The sequence below is a fragment of the Stegostoma tigrinum genome, chromosome 27 (genome assembly GCF_030684315.1).
Source record: "Stegostoma tigrinum isolate sSteTig4 chromosome 27, sSteTig4.hap1, whole genome shotgun sequence".
NCBI lineage: Eukaryota > Metazoa > Chordata > Chondrichthyes > Orectolobiformes > Stegostomatidae > Stegostoma > Stegostoma tigrinum.
The window spans coordinates 44557716-44578188 of NC_081380.1; the positions used below are offsets into that span (position 1 = coordinate 44557716).

Consider the following 20473-nt stretch of genomic DNA (forward strand, 5'->3'; position numbering starts at 1 on the left):
TTACAGTGACAACACTGCAGGAGATCAACAGTTAAACAATTACCTTGAAAGCCATTGCTAGGGAAGGAAGCATCAAAGGGACTAATGGTTCAGGCCTAATTATAATCATCCATAAAATTAACATATAGGTTGACTTAATGTATTTCAGGTTAGACATAGCGATAAAGTCTGATAAGACGAGGCACCACAGCAAGTAATCAAAGAGCTAGATAAACATCGACTCATAAACAGCCATCAATCCAAGCGAAGGAACCATATCTGGGGAATCACTTCCTGGTTCAAAGAAGGTTATAAAAATTTATGATCCAGTGTAAAAATGCAATGATTTAAACCAAACTAATCTCCTACACCCAAACACAGAGTTAAATCTCCAATTTATAAATATCTGAAAGACTGTTTTATGTTTGCCATATATATTTCTCATTAGCCATAGTTCAATACAGTAAACTACACGACAGAAGGACTCATAAGTGTATTAGTGCTGAATACATGCTGATATCAGATTTCAGCATACATTCAGCCACTCAGGTAAAACAGCCCACAAAACAATTTTCACTACTATTAGCAATGAAAAATAACAGGATATAATATCATAGGAACAATATTATGACATTGTTTGCAGAAGAGAATCACATTTACCTGTACTATATGAATTTGTAGGCCTCATCACCATTTGAACAGACAGAACAAAAAATAACATTGCAACACTGACTCCAATTCAGTACTTCATCAACTATAAAATGCTTTAAAATATCTCGAGTTCATGAAAGGTAAGTCATAAAGACGGTAAAAACATCAACTATAAATTGTCCAAGAAATAAAAATTCATAAAGAATGAAGCATATGAGATTCAAGTCATTGGGCTTTTACCTTTAGGATCCTTTTCAAATGCAACTCTTTATCCCTTGTTTCGGTCATCCCCTAATTCTCCTTTCCTGACCTGTTTCTTCATGGCTACTTGTGAAAAAATCTTATAATTTCTGTTTAGACTAATCGCCTTATTCAAGTGCAAATTGTTGATAGTGACTGACCATTTCTCTCCACTTGATAATTCTCACTTTGCCATCTTATATCACTAGTCAGCCAGAATATAATGCAACATAGCACTAACAAGAATAAAGCCATTCCTTTTTTTAATCTCATACTAAATGCTTATCGTTTGTCTCATTGTCTGAAAATCCTGGAAACATACTCAACTTAGTCAGACCCTTTGAAACTTCCACATATAAAGTTGCATTCTTTTCCTGAAGTACAGGGGGAGCATTGCATTGTTAGAGGTGGCATCTTTCAGACAACACACTAAACAAATGCCCTTTCTGCTTTCACAGATGGTTGTAAAGATCCATGGCACTATTTTAAACAAGGCCAGTTAGGCTCACTGCAATGTTGAGGTTGATATCTTGCCCTCAAATAACCGTCAAAAGCCAGATCTCTTGGCCATCAACACAGCAGTGTGCGCAGGACTTTGCTATGCACAATTCTGCATACAATCTCTGCTCTTCCATATCTGGGTTACAACGTACAGTAGCAGAAGGGGAACTATCACCAACAGATCATCAGCCACCACACACCTAAACAATGAAGTCTGCCTTTACCACTTGACAATACTCATTATCTTCCCATTCTCAAAGCCTACTTCTGTCATACCTTATAGTAACAATGATCCTGCTTCCTGCTCACTGTTAATGACTCCAAATGTACCACAGCACAGAGAAAGTCCTTTCAACCTATCACACCTGAGCCAGCTCTTTGAAAGAACTGTCCAATTGGCTGCACTACCGTCTTTCCCTTATCCCTACAAATTGGTCCCTACCAAGTGCTTATCCAATTCATTTTAAAATGTTATATTTGAATCTCCTTCCACTGACTTTCAGACAATTAATTCAGATTATAAGAACTATTTACATTTTTTAAAAATCTGCCCCTCATCCTTTTTACCAATTATATCTAATCAGTGTTCTCCGATTACCAGCCTTCGCGCCACAGGAAACAGTTTCTCCCCAACTACTCTATTAAAACCCCTCATAATTTTGAACATCTCTATTAAATTTCCCAGAAGCAATATCTGCTGAAAGGACACCAATCCCATCTTCTCTAGTCTCTGCACAATACTGATGCTGATGTACGGTATTTTGTTAAAGTCTATCTGATTCTAAAATAATGCAAATAGAAAGTGCTAGAAATACTTAGCGGTTCAGCAACATCTAGGCAGAGACAGAAAGCAAAGTTAGAAATAGCATCAAACTTGAATGTTAACCCTTGACCTCTCTCCCTGTGGATGCTTCTTTTCCTTTTGAACATTGTTAGCATCTTCTGTCTTTATTCAGGTTTCCAGCATTCACAGTGCTCTAATGATTCTTACAAGTTCACTGTAACTCTGCTTCAGATACGATGTCAGAGTTAAAATAAATACTGAAGAATGGTTTATGACAACATTGATGGATATAATTTCAAAAAAGTTGTCAATTGGTTTTGTTTTTCTTACGGCATCACTCCTGGTCTACAACTTTACACCTAATACCTACACCTCGTTAATCCTGGCCAAGTAAAAATCAATTAAGACTACCAGATTTCAAAACACAAACCATAAAATCAATGATCAAGCGCTGAGAACCTTACCTGTCTAAATAATCACCAGTTAAAGACAATGGCTTTTAAAAATTGTGTAATTTAGTCAATACCAGCATATGCAAATCACCAAAGGTTAACTGCCTGTGACATTAAACTTTTACTCACTGGAGATATTTTTAAATATAAAACCACTTTAAAAGTTTCTCACATTGGGAATGCAAATTAGTTTCTAAAGTGCCAAACATTCAACATGTTGATCTCACTGGGTGCTCAAATGGCAGTTATTGTTGAAAGAAACAGGTTTATATTGTATTTTAAGTCTCAAAAAACCTTTTCCTTCTTGTTTCAATATGCTTAACAATGGATTACTTTCAGATATATTGTGTATTATACAGAAAATCATGGAAATGCGATGCATGAAAGTCAACTGATTTTACAGCATGTTAGTATGAGGTGTTTTAAGTTCTGGGGTTGAGCCAGATGGATTGCAATCATGACATCTATGTTGAATCTGAGCTGAACTGCCAACTTTCTATCTTCTCCATGACCAAGACTGATTGACTATTTCCAACTCTGTAACGTCACCAGTTTCTGAGCTTGCCTCAACCAATTTCCTGGTGAACTCTCCATCAATGCTTTTGTTCCCTCCAGGTTCCAATGACCTCCTGGTTGCCCTCTCACCTACAACGCTGCACAAACTTGAGCTGATCTAAAACTCTGCCGCTCAAATCCTAACTTGTACCATGTTCTAATCACCCATCATCACAATGCTTACAATTGACTCCCAGTCTATCAATGCCTCAGTTTTAAAGTGTAATCTTTGCCGCATTCAAATCCCTCAGTGACCCTCATATTATCTCTGCAACCTCCTCCAGCATTACAAGCTTTACCTTTTGCAATAGCCTGATTTCATTTGCTCCACCATTGGTGGCCATGCCTTCAGCTGCTTAGGTGTTAAGCTCTACAATTTGTTTCTTAAAACATGCTGCCATACTCTGCTATAAATTATGGCTTAATACTATCTCTTCGAACAAATCAGCTGCTCTGATACTTCCTTTAGCAACTCAGTGATGCATTTTGTTGAACAACTTGCTATATTAAAGGTGGTACATTAACGCTAACTGTTGTTGATCTTTTTGGGGGGAGTTTTTTTATTGGAACAACTCATCCGGATTTGGTTTCACTTTGCAAATCCAACCTACAATGGAAGCTGATTGATGTGGATGATAAACTTGCTAAACAGGATGGGAATATCTTTCCTCCCGTACGTAAAGTAGGCACAGACTCAGGATATTGATAAAATGAATACTCAGTTTTGATTATTGAATCACTACGTCTATCAAAAAGGGACAAGTGCAGAGTACAGTACAGAGATAGCTGGAAGCAGATTATGAAAATCAAATCAGTAATTCTGCCCATTTGTGACGAATTAGCAGATCTCAGCTGAGACGACAATGGAAGTGCTTTAATCACTCACTATGTCTCTGTTTAGGATTCTAACTCCTGATCACTAATCCACATTGACAGTTCACTTTGAGTGAGGACCAGATAAGAACTGACCATGCCAACACTGTCAGTTCTCACACATGAAGAATTGTCATTTGACTGAGGTATCACATCAAACTGGTAGCTAGAGAACTGTTTCCTGCACGCAGGTCAACACTTTCAGAAGGAGAGGAGATGTATAGAATTGAGGACAGAAATCATGAATTATGTGATGATAATGACGGCACAGCCTTTGAGCACTTGTAAAATAACTACCAAATATTTGTTTTTCTTACATTATCTCATCAATGTAGAAAGAAAGAGAAATGCGTACACTTATATAACAATTTATTGTATTGCCAAGATGACACAAAGCACTTTACATAATTAATATTTTGGAGTCAGTGACTGATTATGTAGACAAATGTGGCACTTGCTCCTCAGCAACAATGCTGTATTTGTTTTGTTTGTGAAAGAAGAATTGGCCAGGTTACCAAGAGAATGCCCTTCTCTGCTTTGTACACAGTTAATCCAAACATGAAGACAGGAGATTGTCTAACTGTCCTTTTGAAGGATGGCAATGCAAATAATGCAGCTTTCCTCACTTTCGCACTGTAATATCATTTTAGATAACATGTTTAAGTTCTACTTGAAGAAAATAAGTTTTGATTGTTACTCTGATGGAATGAGTAGACAGGTACATTGGGGTTTAGGTGAAAGTCAACTGTAACAAATAATCTGAAACTGTTGGATGTATGATGTGAATTTGTACATACACCTGTATTTCATATATTCTTTGGTTTATCACCACCGAATACACCAAAATACTATCCACATATTAGACTAAATTAAAGCTAATTTCTGTATTGTAGACTGCTGCTATTTCTAACTTATGATCCTCCCTTCTTTTTGCAGATGCTGCAAGTGTGATAGAGAGTTTCAAGAACTAAGAGCCAAATAGACAAATGTGTTTGCTACCAGGAGCCTTTTAAAGTTTTTATAAGTCTTTACAATGGAGTCACAAGTTTCTTCTTTGCAATGTTTTATGCATATTTAATATGTCTGCTCCATTTAAGTTAGTTTTAATACTAAAATAATTCAAGTTCAGAGATGTGTTACGTGGTTTACGACCAACAAAGTGTATGAGATTTTACGAGCAGTACTTAAGAATTGCTACATCTAATACAGGAAAGCTCACAATTAGTCAGTATGATGTTGCTGCTTGATACGTAATTAAGGGATCAAGAATGTAAGCTAAGCTAGTTATTCAATGAGTACAATTGCCATCAGCAAGAAGTTGTGTTTTGGAATACTACATTACTGCTTGATATGCTACCCTTGTACAATTACTAACAAACAAGAGCCAGGAGGAATAATGAGGTGTAAAGGGCTTTCCTGCTCTTTTACAGGGGCTAGTAATTTCAAACACATACAGAGCCTGAATTTCTGTTATTTTCAAGGCACATTCTTACCAGCTTCTAAGCAGCGTTATCATCATCACCACCACGACCACTGCTCCTACCACCACCACAAATGTTACACCAAATAACTGTCCAAAACCCAATATCCATACAGCTTTGAATGTGAATTCCAAATTATGGAATTAAATTATTAATCTTTCCAGCAGTATAGAATTCTTGATCAAAGATTCAAAGTATCGCTCAATTACCTATTTTTTAAATAAAAATTTGGGCACAATAATTATAACTCAGTCTACTGCCAAGTTGCTCCCAAGAGATCTCATTAGCTTTCTAATCACTATATAATGGAGATTTTTCAGCGTTTTCTGTTTGGATTCAGGTACAGTGGCTGAATGGATGATTCAATGACTCTTCCTGCAACGATTTACAAATTACTTATGTTTACTTGCATTTCATAGAAATCCTGATCCAATCATAAAAGGTTTCTTGGAGCTCCCAATGTATGTAGAGTTGTAGTGGAGTGTCTGAAACAATTTAGAAACAATGGTAACCTAGCGTAATTATTCCAAATTATGGACCACTCTGTGGTATAGTGTAGGCTCATTAGTGTAAAAAAAATGCAATAAATCCTACATAAAGTGTGTTGTTCCATGTCAGATTACAAAAATAAACGTTAAAGTTTGTGTTTAATGTCGACTTATCTTTCCACATTTTTTAGGTTTAGCAAGTTAAATATGGTTCAGCAGAATTTCCAAACTAGAGGCATAAAAATTCAATTGACACTAAGGAGATTTGTTTTGATATTTCCACTTTGATCTATCTTTAGAGCTATCTGTGTTTATTTGTTATGTATATCTGTTTAAACAGTAAATTCTGATGTTAAAAATTGATCTGGTGTGAAGAAGCTGAATTAGTTCAGACCCTTCCGATGACCGTCTCTCTCAAGCTCTGAATGGTGTTGGCTGGACTTAATTTTTAAGACTGTATCTGATAATGTCACTCTACTCCTTATTTAAATAAATATCATCAGAAGATGATAGGACTAAACAAAAGAACTTTATTATAGTATGATTTCCACAGCAGTGTGGAGCAGTTCCTACTTTGCAGATAAAAATAGATGCAAAAATAAGAATGCATCTCTAAAGTTATCAACAAGGGAGATGGGTACATATGAATATACAAATCAAAAGCATGAATAGGCCATTTGGCCCTTCTAATTCTCCACCATTCAATTAGATCGTGGCAAATCTAATTAAAGGCTCACCTACACTTTCCTGCTGACCCCCAAGAACCATTGGGATAAGATGCTACATTTAGGCAGGCCACCCCTCCTCCTATCAAGATGATGTTATGTTATGACGTTAATAATGCCATTCCAGTGCAGTGTTAAACTGACACTCTGGATCTCTGGTTATTTTTACAGACTACAGAGCGTTTTTGGTGTAATTTGAGATTATAGACAGTGTTGCCAACTCTCAACCATTTTATAATTTATTAGCCAGGTACTGAGCTCTGTGAGTGAACCTAAGTGTGTACATATAGGGTTTTTTTCTTGATCACAAACTACTGCTTTAGAGCTACAGAATACAAAACTGCTGAAAATCCATCTTATAGATTGGTAGTCACAATATAAATGCTGCTTTTAGCTCTTTGGTGTTCTTTTTTAATGGTCATTAAGGATAATGAAAGATGATTAAATATAAATGTTTGAGAAAATTGGCAAGAATTGGTTTGAGTGGAAGATCAAAGTAAACCTCAATGTTAAAAGTTAAGTTGGAAACTGCTTCAGAATTACATGTTTAAAATGCATGGTTAGACACTTATAACTTACTGTTCATTGCTGAGAACTGGGTGGCACCAAATCTAGCCCAAGTCAGTGAGGGCTTGAACAGTGTCGCTGAGATTGCAGTGATCTAGAATATTGGAACAGTAAAGCATACATAACAGGAACTGGTGGTTTACTGAAAAACAGAGACCGCAAGCAATGTAAGGCTTTTGGAATCTGACTCACAAATTTTAAATCCGTCAGTTGTGTTGTGTATCTGGATTGCATCACACTGAAAGATTAAAATCAATGTAAAAACAATATTTTTCAAACTTCTGTAAAAATAGTTTGTTCATTACATGTAAAATTCCTGACTGTCACATATTTTGTGGGTGGTGAGACATCTGGTATTCCTGTAAAGAGTCTGCCATTGCTGACAGGGAACAACTTCAGTGGAACCAGCTTGGCAATAGACTGAGGTGACTGGGTGCAACATTGGCTTCACATTCTACTCAATTTTATTTCCCATTGAAATCAATAATAGCGACAGCATAAAACTGGAATTCTACACTATTCCCTGGGTGTCCTGGAGTTAGCTTAAAATTAACCCCTTTGTTTAAAGATGAGCCAATTTGAAAAACCATGGGTAAATTTATGGATACATTTTAGTGGTTAGCATATGAGTCTTGAGATAGTGGTATGTTGAAATATTACTAGTGTAACCTTCTCAGTTCTCACTTCTCATCACACTACTCTTCTTGGACAAGTTGTCTTTCAGACACATCCGGAATTCTTTCTGCAGCACTTCTTGATTAACTCAGTAAGTGGCGTGCTTGAATTCAGGAGCTTTGATTCCTGTTACTAGTTTTTCACTCCTGTCCTACAGGCTAGGACAGACAAAACATGCCCTTGAGAGGAAGTAGTGTGAATGCCAATCGCATTTAAACTTGGATTTTCTAGCTGAGGGTCACAGAGTTCTACGTGCTGAATCCACTGTTCATAATGGGTACATAAATAGTAACAAAGTGCACATTTGTGTTTTTGCAGGAAATACTGTCCAGAGGAACTTATCATCAATCATTTACATCACAGCACCCAGAGCAAATCTACCCTGATTTGAGCACATGATGAAAAGTCTTGTAGGAAATGTACATGAAAACATAACACTGCTCCATAAAAACACAGAAAACAAAAACAGGCCATTCAATCCACTGAGCCGACTCTGCCATTCAACATGTCATGGCTGATCCTCTACTGCAAATCTGTTATTTGTTATCAGCATGCATGAAACTACAGTTTATTCTGCCGTCAACTCTCATTCAAATCAGGACGCATGTTATTTTGATTCAGTTGTACTCAAGATGCACACCAGAGCATACATCAGAAAACTTCATACCACCAGATCTTTACCACCATATACTACGAAGCAGAAAACCTTGATAACATGTTCGGGTAACAAAAACATGAATCAATGGAAACTTGAAGGCAGAAACAAATTTCTATTGTGGCAAATTACAAGAATTATCTTACTCTTTTACAACAACAGCTTTCACTCTGTCAGTATGTACCATGCAACTACGCAGACATATGCACTCTGTGAGATCACAGTTAATCCACTGTAAATTTTCTTCACATTAAACAAGACATTTACATTAGCATATCCCTGGCAAACACGTCACTAATAATTCTTAAGATAGCTTGTGACACCTTCAGAAACATCAAATTGAAGTCTGCTGAACAAATCAGTCTAATTGGAGCATTACACATATTCAAATAAGAGTTTAGCAGGTGAAGTTATGACATCTCCACCCCCTACCAGCGCAATATGTGGGTAGATTTCCTACCTGATCCAGCATCAATCACTGTTGAAAGAGTTCTCCGGTCAGCAATTACTCTTGATGATCCAGGCATGCTAACAGGTTCTGAGCGGACTGGCTGGATTCTGTCACCATAATAGCCAAAAAAAAGTTGTTAAAACACTGTGACAGTAATCTGGCCTATCAGTTAGGCTAATATTTCACCAGAACAACTGCATTTTCAATTACTATACTGAATGGCTATTAGGTGACACAGTTAAGTTCAAGTTCTCCTCAGGCAGAGTCTTTCCAAGTAATACCAAAGCAGACCATCCAGTTCTGCTCCACGTGATGGACAAAATAAAAATAGCACCTGACCTAGGCCACAATATATGGATTCTTCAAAGCTTTGTAAAGGTTAGGATTCCTGATAAAAGGATCTTCCACCATTATCCTGTTACTAAGGGACCAGCAGCAGCACAAACCACCACACACCGAGAGTCCTTATATCGATCATGGATCTGTTTCCCTGCCTTGCTCTCATACTACAGAATAGGCAGTTGTGTGTGAAGGGTACCATTGGGTCTTCCTGTCACGGTCTTAATTGTGGCATGTCAGGTAGTGGCAGGAACTCCACCCACCATGATTAAATTAATTAAATTGTCTAATTAAATTAGCCTCCAGTACCAAACTTTTAGATTAGATTAGATTCCCTAAAGTGTGCAAACAGGCTCTTTGGCCCAACAAGTCCGCACCACCCCTTGATATATCCCACCCAGACCCATCCCCCTATAACCCACACAACCCTGAACACTACGGGCAATTTAGCATGGCCAATCCACCTAGCCTGCACATTTTTGGACTGTGGGAGGAAACCGGAGCAGCCAAAGGAAACCCACGCAGACACAGGGAGAATGTGCAAACTCCACACAGACAGTCGCCGAGGTCACCATATAGGGCTTTAAATTCTGCTTCCAACTTTTGTGCTCTGAAATAAGCTACACACTTATGAAGTTGAAGCCCTTATTGTTGATGTCTCTGTTGGAATTAGCCTGTGGAACCTGTATTCCAGTCACAAAGTCATTCAAAGACCAGAAGACTTCTGTGTACTTATCACTGATGTTTTCCTGTCAATGGAAATATCATTAGGTGTTTTCCCTGGAAATAAGGTCTTAACATTGATCTTAGGACTGGTCTGAATAAGCCTCCAAGGCCTCTATGCTTTAGAAATTGGTCTATTTCAACCAACTCATACAGTGATGTGGAAACAGCCAAATGCTTCACTGTAATTCAAATTACAACAGTAGAGTCATAGAGCACAGAAACAAACCCTCGGCGACCAAACATCCCAATCTGATCTAGTCTGATTTGTCAGTATTTGGCCCATATCCCTCGAAACCCTTCCTAGTGCCTTTTAAATTCTGTAATTGTACCCACCTCCACCACTTTCTCTGGCAGCTCATTTCATATATGCACCACCCTCTGTGTGAAAAAGTTATCCATCACTTCCATGTTCATCTTTCCCTCTTCCCTTAAACGTATGCCCTCTTGGTTTGGACTTCTCTACCCAAGGATAAGGACCTTGGCTATTCATCCTAACCATGCCCTGCATGATTTTTATAAACCTCTACAAGGTTATCTCTCCATCTCCGATGATCCAGGAGAAAAAAGCCCCAGCCTATTCAGCCTCTCCCTATAGGGCAAACCCTCCAGTCCCATCAACTTCCTTGTAAATCTTTCCTTTACCGTCTCAACATCCTTCAAATGGAAAGGCGACCAGAATTGTGTGCAGTATTTCAGAAGTGGCCTCACTAATGTCCTGTACAGCCGCAAAATAACATCCCAACTTCTGTATTCAATGTTTAAACCAATAAAGGCAAGAGTGCCATTCGCCTTTTTCACCAGTCTGTTTACTTGCACTCCAGTTTCAAGGTAATATGCACCTATACCCCTAAGTCTCTTTGTTTAATAGTACTCTCCAGGGCTGTATCATTAAGATCATTGATCACAGAATCCCTACAGTGTGGGAATAGCCCCTTTGGCCCAGCAAGTCCACAACGACTCTCAGACCATCCCACTCAGATCCATCCCTCTAATTTACACCTCCCTAAACACTATGTGCAATTTAACATGGCCAATCCACTTAGCTTGCACATCTTTGGACTGTGGGAGGAAACCCATGCAGACACGGGGAGAATGTGCGTAACTGTACAAGTTCTGCCCTGATATGCCTTACTAAAATGCAACATCTCACATTTATTTAAATTAAACTCCATCGGCTACTCCTCGGCCCGTTGGCCCATCTGATCAAGGTCCCATTGTATTCTGAGATCTTCTGTAATCTTCTTCACTGTCCAGTATTCCATCTATTTTGGCGTCAACTGCCAAACTATGTGCCACAGGTCTCCAGTCTGAAAAACACCCATCCACCACCATGTTCTGTCTCCTACCTTCAAGCCACTTTTGTATCCAATTGTGATCTGACTTTATTAGCTAGTCTACCATGTCGAACCTTGTCGAATGCTTTGCTGAAGTCCACAAAGACAAGGTCCACCATTCTGCCTTCATCAGTTTTTTTGATCACCTTTTCAAAAAACTCACTCAAGTAAGTATGACACAATTTCCCATACAGAATGTCATGCTGACTTTCCCTAATCAGTCCTTGCCTTTCCAAATCCATGTAAATCCTGTCCCTTGGAATTCCCTCCAAAAATTTACCCACTGCTGATGTAAATCTTACTAGGTTATAGTTTCCTGGTTTTTCCTTCCAGCGTTCCTTAAATAATGCAACCACGTCAGCACGACTCCAGTCTTCAGGAAACCTGGTTGGAATGGATGAGTTATACAGGAAAAGAGTCATACAGTACCAAAGTTTACATTTTGGGTTGGGACCCTTCTTCAGAAATGGGGGAGGGGGAAGGGAGTTCAGAAATAAATAGAGAGAGGAGAGGTGGGCCTAGGGAATGTAGGTGGGATGGCGATATGTGAGTGCAGGTAGGGAGTGGTGGGGATTGATCAGTGAGGTGGGAAGAGCGACTAGATAAGAGAGAAGATGGACAGGTTGTATCAGGTCAAGGAGGCAGGGATCAGAGGGAGGGCTGGTCATGGGATGAGGCCGGGGGTAGGGAATTTTTGAAACTGGTAAAATCCACATTTAGGCCATTCAGCTATAGGCTCCCAAGGCAGAATATGTGGTGCTGCTCATCCAGTTTCCAGGTGGCATTATTGTGACACTGAAGGAGGCCCAGGATGGACATGTCACCCAGGGAGTGGGAGAGGAAGTTGAAATGGTTTGTGAGTGGAAGGTGTTGTGTTTGTCAGGAACAGAGCGCAGGTGCTCTACAAAGCGGTCTCCGAGGCTCTGCTTCGTCTCACCGATGTAGAGGAGGCCACATCGGAAGCAGCAAATGCAGTGGACTACATTGATGGATATGCAAGTGAACCTCTGGCTGATGTGAAAGATTTGTTTGGTGCCTTGAATGGAGGTGAGGGGGGAGGTGTAGGTGCAGATGTAGCGCTTCCTGCGGTTGCAGGGAAAGGTGCTGGCATTGATGGGGTGAGTGGGAATGTGGAGTGGGCAAGGCAGTCACGGAGAGACCAGTCCCTATGAAAGGCATATAGGCGTGGAGAGGGAAATATATCTTTGGTTGTAGGGTCGGATTGTAGCAGGTGGAAGTGGCAGAGAATGATACGCTGGATCAGAGGTTAGTGGGGTGATATGACCATCTATCCACTCCTCCCACCTCACTGACCAATCCCTACCACTCCCTACCTGCACCCAGCTATCACCATCCCACCCACCCCTCATCTCCCTATTTATTTCTGAGCTCCCTTCCCCCTCTCCATTTCTGAAGGTTCCCTACCCAAAACTTGAACTTTCCTGCCCCTCTGATGCTGCCTGGCCTGCTGTGTTCCTCCATCTCTACACTGTGTTATCTCTGACTCCAGCATTAGTAGTTCTTACTATCTCTGATACTGCATGAAAACAGCCTCTCTGGTTCAACTCATCCCCACCAAACAGACATCCCGATCTGACCTAACTCCATCTACCAGCATTTGGCTATATCCCTCTAAAATCCTCTTATTCATATACCCTTTTAAATGTTGTAACTGTACCAGCCTCCACCATAAGACCATAAGACATAGGAGTGGAAGTAAGGCCATTCAGCCCATCAAGTCCACTCCGCCATTTAAATCATGGCTGATGGGCATTTCAACTCCACTTCCCTGCACTCTCCCCGTAGCCCTTGATTCCTTGTGAGATCAAGAATTTATCGATCTCTGCCTTGAAGGCATTTAATGTCCCGGCCTCCACTGCACTCCGTGGCAATGAATTCCACAGGCCCACCACTCTCTGGCTAAAGAAATGTCATCTCATTTCCATTTTAAATTTACCCCCTCTAATTTTAAGGCTGTGTCCACGGGTCCTAGTCTCCCCGCCTACGGAAACAACTTCCTAGCGTCCACCCCTTCTAAACCATACATTATCTTATAAGTTTCTATTAGATCTCCCCTCAACCGTCTAAACTCTAATGAATACAATCCCAGGATCCTTAGCCGTTCATCGTACTTTAAACCCACCATTCCAGGGATCATCTGTGTGAATCTCCGCTGGACATGCTCCAGCACCAGTATGTCCTTCCTGAGGTGTGGGGCCCAAAATTGGACACAGTATTCTAAATGGGGCCTAACTAGAGCTTTATAAAGCCTCAGAAGCACATCACTGCTTTTATATTCCAACCCTCTTGAGATAATCGACAACATTACATTCACTTTCTTAATCACGAACTCTACCTGCAGGTTAACTTTTAGAGAATCCTGGACCAACACTCCCAGATCCCTTTGTACTTTTGCTTTACGAATTTTCTCACCGTTTAGAAAATAGTCCATGCCTGTATTCTTTTTTCCAAAGTGCAAAACCTCACATTTGCTCACGTTGAATTTCATCAGCCATTTCCTGGATCACTCTCCTAAACTGTCCAAATCTTTCTGCAGCCTCCCCACCCCCTCAGTACTACCTGCCTGTCCACCTATCTTCGTATCATCGGCAAACTTCGCCAGAATGCCCCCAGTCCCTTCATCTAAATCATTAATATATAAAGTGAACAGCTATGGCCCCAACACTGAACCCTGTGGGACACCACTCGTCACTGGTTGCCATTCCAAAAAAGAGCCTTTTATCCCAATTCTCTGCCTTCTGTCAGACAGCCAATCCTTAATCCAAGCCAGTAGCTCACTTTGAACACCTCACCTTGCTCAGCAGCCTCCTGTGAGGCACCTTATCAAAGGCCTTTTGCAAGTCTAGATCGATAACATCTACTGGGTTTCCCTGGTCTAACCTACTTGTTACCTCTTCAAAGAATTCTAACAGGTTTGTCAGGCATGACCTCCCCTTACTAAATCCACGCTGACTTGTTCTAATCTGACCCTGCACTTCCAGGAATTTAGAAATCTCATCCTTAACAATGGATTCTAGAATTTTACCAACAACCAAGGTTAGGCTAATCGGCCTATAATTTTCCATCTTTTGCCTTGATCCTTTCTTAAACAAGGGGTTACAACAGCAATTTTCCAGTTATCTGGGACTTTCCCAGACTCCAGTGACTTTGAAAGATCACAACCAAAGCCTCCACTATTTCCTCAGCCACCTCCCTCAGAACTCTAAGATGTGGACCATCGGGGCCAGGAGGTTTATCAATTTTTAGATCTTTTAGCTTTTCTAGCACTTTCTCTTTTGTAATGCCTACCATACTCAACTCTGCCCCCGAACTCTCCTTAATTGTTGGCATACTACTAATGTCTTCCACTATGAAGACTGACACAAAGTACTTATTAAGTTCTTCAGCTATTTCCTTATCTCCCATCAATAGCCTTCCGGCATCAATTTGGCCCAACGTCTACTTTTGCCTCTCGTTTGTTTCTTATGTATTGAAAGAAACTTTTACTATCATTTCTAATATTACTAGCTAGCCTACCTTCATATTTGATCCTCTCCTTCCTTATTTCTCTCTTTGTTATCCTCTGTTTGTTTTTGTAGCCTTCCCAATCTTCTGATTTCCCAGTGCTGTTGGCCACTTTATAGGCTGACTCTTTTTCTTTGATACATTTCCTGACTTCCTTTGTCAGCCATGGCTGTCTAATCCCACCCCGGGTAATCTTTCTTTTCTTTGGGATGAACCTCTGTACTGCGTCCTCAATTACACCCAGAAGCTCCTGCCATTGTTGCTCTACTGTCTTCCCCGCTAGGCTCTGTTTCCAGTTGCTTTTCATCCATTCCTCTCTCATGCCCCTGTAATTACCTTTATTTAACTGTTACCTCCTATTTTGCCTTCTCTCTTCCAAACTGCAGACTGAACTCTACCATATTATGATCACTGCCTCCTAAGTGTTCCCTTCCTTTAAGATCTTTTATAAAGTCAGTCTCATTACATAGCACTAAGTCCAGAATGGCCTGCTCCCTTGTGGGCTCCATCACAAGCTGTTCCAAAATGCCATCCTGCAAACATTCCATGAATTCCCTTTCTTTGGATCCACTGGCAACATTATTCACCCAGTCCACCTGCATATTGAAGTCCCTCATGATCACCGTGACCCTGCCTTTCTGACATGGCCTAACTATTTCCCGGAGCATCTTGCGCCCCTGGTCATGATCACTGTTAGGAGGTCGATACATAACTCCCATTATGGTTTTTTTGCCTTTGTGGTTCCTCAACTCCACCCACACAGACTCCATATCCTCGGACCCAATGTTGTTCAGTGCCGTAGATTTAATTTTGTTCTTAACTAACAAGGCAACCCTGCCCCCTCTGCCCCCCTCCCTGTCTTTTTGATAAGCTGTGAATCCTTGGATGTTTAACTGCCAGTCCCAAACTCCCTGCAACCATGTCTCTGTGATGCCTACCACATCACAATCATTCAAGATGATTTGTGCTGTTAATTCATCTACTTTGTTGCGAATACTACAAGCATTTAGGTAAAGTGCCTTAATGCTAACTTTCTTATCATTATTAGAGATATTGGAAATACTAACATGTCTTAAGCTATCCTTCCTTTTTGCTGTATTACTAGTCTGCCTCAAGCTTAAACCCACCTGTACACATACTATCCTGTTGCTTATCTTTCCATTTAACTCCATACTCCCTGTCACTTTCCCTTTCCCTTCCCCCCAACTCAGAAGTTTAAAGTCCTACTGACCACCCTATTTATCCTTTTCGTTGGAAAACTGGTTCCAGATCGGTTCAGGTGGAGACCGTTCTAATGGTGCAGATCCCCCTGGTTCCAAAACTGATGCCAATGCCCCATGAAATGGAATCCCTCTTTCCCACACCAATCCCTTAGCCACGTGTGTACTTCCCTAACTTTCTTATCCCTATGCCAATTGGCACGTGGCTCAGGCAGTAATCTAGAGATTATGATCCTTGAGGACCTGTACTTCAATTTCTTTCCTAGTGCTTGATAATCCCTGAACAGGTCCTCTCCCCTAGCTTTGCCGATGTCGTTAGTCCCAACGTGGACCACAACAACGGAATCCTCCCCCTCCCGCTCCAATATCCTTTCAACCCAGTCGGAGATGTCCTGCACCTTGGCACCGGGCAGGCAACACACCATGCGGGACTCCCGATCCGGCTTGCGTAGGATATTATCTGTCCCCCTAATTACAGAATCCCCTGTAACAACTCCCTGTCTTTTTGCTCCCCGCTCTTGAATGGCCTTCTGCACCACGGTGCCATGGTCAGCCGGCTCATCCTGTCCACAGTCCTTTCCCTCATCAGTACTGGGAGCAAGAATCTCATACCTGATGGTCAAGGTCAAGGGCTGAGGCTCCTGCACTCCTGAACTCAGAATCCCCCTACCTGCCTCACTTATAGTCACACCCTGTTGTCCCTGAACACTTATTGAATTTGAATTACTTAATCAACCAGATGTGACTGCCTGCTGAAACAAAGTGTCCAGGTAACTCACGCCCTCCCGGATGTGCCACAGAGTTTGAAGCTCAGATTCCAGATCATTAATTCTGATCTGGAGTTCTTCCAGCAACCTACACTTGCCGCAGATGTGGTCGCTGCCGTTCATAGTGGGATCAGCCAGCTCCCACATCATATAGCTCTTCTTCTGGACTCTCCTTTCACACATGCACCACCCTCTGTGTGAAAAGTTAATCCTCAGGTTCATTTTAAATCTTTCCCCTCTCACATTAAACCTATGCCCTCCAGTTTTAGACTCCCCTATCCGAGGGAAAAGATACATAAACGGAAGTTGCTGGAAAAACTCATTTTATCTGGCAGCACCTGTGAAGAAAAATCAGAGTTAACATTTCTCGGTAGTAGATTCACCAACTTTAAGTACATTTAAGTCATCATTGGACAAGCATATGGATATACATGGAATAGTGTAGGTTAGATGGGCTTCAGATCGGTATGACAGGTCAGCACAACATCGAGGGCTGAAGGGCCTGTACTGTGCTGTAATGTTCTATGTTTTATGGGTCTGGTGACTCTTCCTCAGAGCTGATGGTAGCTTGGAAAATGTTGATTTATATGCAAAAGATAAGGTGGAGGGGGGGAGGATGTATGGAGTAAACAATAGGTAGGGTTGAGCCCAAGGGAAAACAAGAACAAGATAATGAAGTGTGAAGCTGGATGAACACAGCAGGCCAAGCAGCATCTCAGGAGCACAGAAGCTGACATTTCGGGCCTAGACCCTTCTGATGTCAGCTTCTGTGCTCCTGAGATGCTGCTTGGCCTGCTGTGTTCATCCAGCTTCACACTTCATTACCTTGGATTCTCCAGCATCTGCAGTTCCCATTACACGGAAGACAAGAACAGTTGGGCAGAGAAGGAGTTGATAACGATCTGCCAGGAGGGTGAACAGCTGTCAATGGAGACTATTAATGGCTAAGAATAGGTAATGTGTAATGGCAGGCTATGTGGTAACAAGGCCTGATGCTTTTGGTAGAGGGCTAGGACATGGAAGAGTTCATGTCCTAAGATTATTGAATTTGATGTTGATTCCCAAGGGAAGGTTAGAGGGTCCCCAAGTGGAAAATGAGGTGTTGTTCTTCCAGCTTGTGGTGAGCTTTGCTGGAACACTGCTGCAAGCCTGAGACTGAGATGCTGGTCAGGGAACAGGGTGGTGTGTTAAAGTGGCAGGCAACTGGAAGCTCAGGGTCTTTGTAGCATAGATGTTCTGCAAAGTGGTCACCCAGTCTACGCTTTGTTTACCCCACATAGAGAAGACCACATTGTGAGCAGTGAATGCAGTAGACTAGATTGTGGGAAATGCAGGTAAAGTGCTGCTTCACCTGGGAGGTATGTTTGGGACCTTGGATACTGGGGAGGGAGGACGTAAATAGGCAGGTGTTATACCTTTGGCGGTTGTTGGGGAAGGTGCCGTGGGGCTTTGGGTGTTGTTGAGACTGAAGGACAAAGGGACCTGGGTGTCCCAGAGTGAAAAGTCCCCGTGGAAGACAAACAAAGGAGGGGAGGGGAATATGTATCTGGTGATGGTATCTTACTGGAGATAGCGGAAATGGTGATTGATGATCTTCTGGATGTGGATGCTGGTGGGGTGGTAGGTTAAGACAAGGGGAACCCTATCACTGTTGTAGGAGGCAAGAGAGGGACTGACAGCGAAAGTGCAGGAGATAGCTCGGATCCAGTTGAGGGTCCTGTTGACAACGCTGCTGGGGAATCCTTGGTTGAGGAAGAAGGTGGACATTTTACAGGCTCCCTTGTTGAGGATGGCCCCATCAGAACATATGTGACCGCCATGGAGAAACTGAGAGAATGGAATGGAGTCTTTACAGGAAGTAGGGCATGAGGTTGTATTGTCCAAGTAGCTGTGGGAGTCAGTAGGTTCATGTTGGACATTCGTGGCCAATCTATCCCTAGAAATCAAAACAAAGTTGTCAAGGAAGGGAAAGGTAGAGTCAAAAATAGACCAGATAAAAGGACAGGGTGGAAACTGGAAGTGAGATTGATGAGCTTTTCCAATTCCAGACGAGAGAGGGAAGCAGCACCAATAATATCATCGCTGTATTGGATTAAGAGTTGTGGGTAGGGATGAGATTAGAACTGGAACAAGGAATATTCCACATACCCCATCAAGAGATAGGCATAACTAGGGCCCATGCGGGGCTCTGAGGGAAAAGACCTTGGATATTCAACCGATCCAAGTTCTTCATGATTTTATAAATCTCTATAATGTCACCCCTCAACCTTCGATGCTCCAAACAGAAAAGGCCCAACCTATTCAGCCTCTCTCTATAGCTCAAACCCAAGTCCTAACAACATCCTTGTAAACCTTTTCTGCACTTTCTCAGGTTTAACAGTATCCTTCCTATAGAATAGCGAAAAGAATTGCACGCAGTAAGTGGCCTTCCTGATGTTTTGTACAGCTGCAACAAGACATTCCAACTCCTATACTCAATGCTCTTACCATGATGTAGAGGTACCAGTTTTGGACTGGGGTAGACAAAGACAGAAGTCATTGGACACCAGGTTATAGTCCAATAGGTTTATTTGAAATCACAAGCTTTTGGAGCGCAGTCCCTTTGTCAGGTGCAGTGATAGAGAAAAACACACAGACATAGGGTTTATTGGCAGAAAGGCCAAGGGCAGAGAGATCAAAAGATCATACAACTGGTGTGAGTGGCGTGTCAAATAATAAGTCTCTGCAAGTGACCGGGAGTATTAGAAATTGAGTAGTGTCAACAACTGAAGAACCAGCGAAGGGATCACCTATAATCCGATTAGATGAGGCAGAAAGATGTTTACAAAAAATTAAAAATAAGGTGGTGCTGGAGACCTAATTGACTGGAATAACATGATAGGGTATATGAGTCGCATGCTGAGGGTCTAACCAAAGCAATAAGTAATTTAAAACTGTACGAAGTAATTAAGGTAGAGAGAGCATAACAATTTATCAAGATGATGCTGTCAAAACAGGGCAGTAAGAAGATTTTACGGACACAGCAGTGTGGTGGGGTCCCCCCTCCACACTCACAACAATTGCATGATCTTTCAATCTCCTGGTCTCTCTGCCTACAAACTCTGTGTCTGAGTGTCCTTCTCCATTGCTGCACCTGACAACGGGGCTGAGCACCAAAAGCGTGTGATTTCAAATAAGCCTGTTGGACTATAGCCTTGAGATGTGACTTTTGACAATGTTTTGACCAATGAAGGCAAGCATGTCAAACACTTCCTTCACCATCCTATCTACCTGTGACTCCATTTTCAAGGAACAATGCACTGCACCCCTAACTCTCTTTGTTTGGCAGCACTCAGATCTGTTTCCATGCTGTAAGACTTTATGCATCTTCGTTTGAACGAAAAAGAAAAAATAAATTCAATAGGGACTAGAGGAGTGTTTGATACACAAGTTCACCATAACTGCATTTTGCACTTCAATAATGAATTCATCAATGATAACAAACT

The 20473-nt window shown here is 41.3% G+C and overlaps 1 protein-coding gene across 2 annotated transcripts in view; it reads right to left on the bottom strand.

The window, feature by feature from the left end:
• Positions 1–20473, bottom strand: part of bcas3 (BCAS3 microtubule associated cell migration factor) — a 1086700-nt gene that overhangs the window by 408839 nt on the left and 657388 nt on the right. For both annotated transcript variants that reach the window (XM_059655421.1, XM_059655420.1), the window contains one exon: positions 9087–9184. In XM_059655421.1, coding sequence (XP_059511404.1) covers positions 9087–9184 — 98 coding nt within the window. The remainder of the gene's footprint in view (positions 1–9086; positions 9185–20473) is intronic.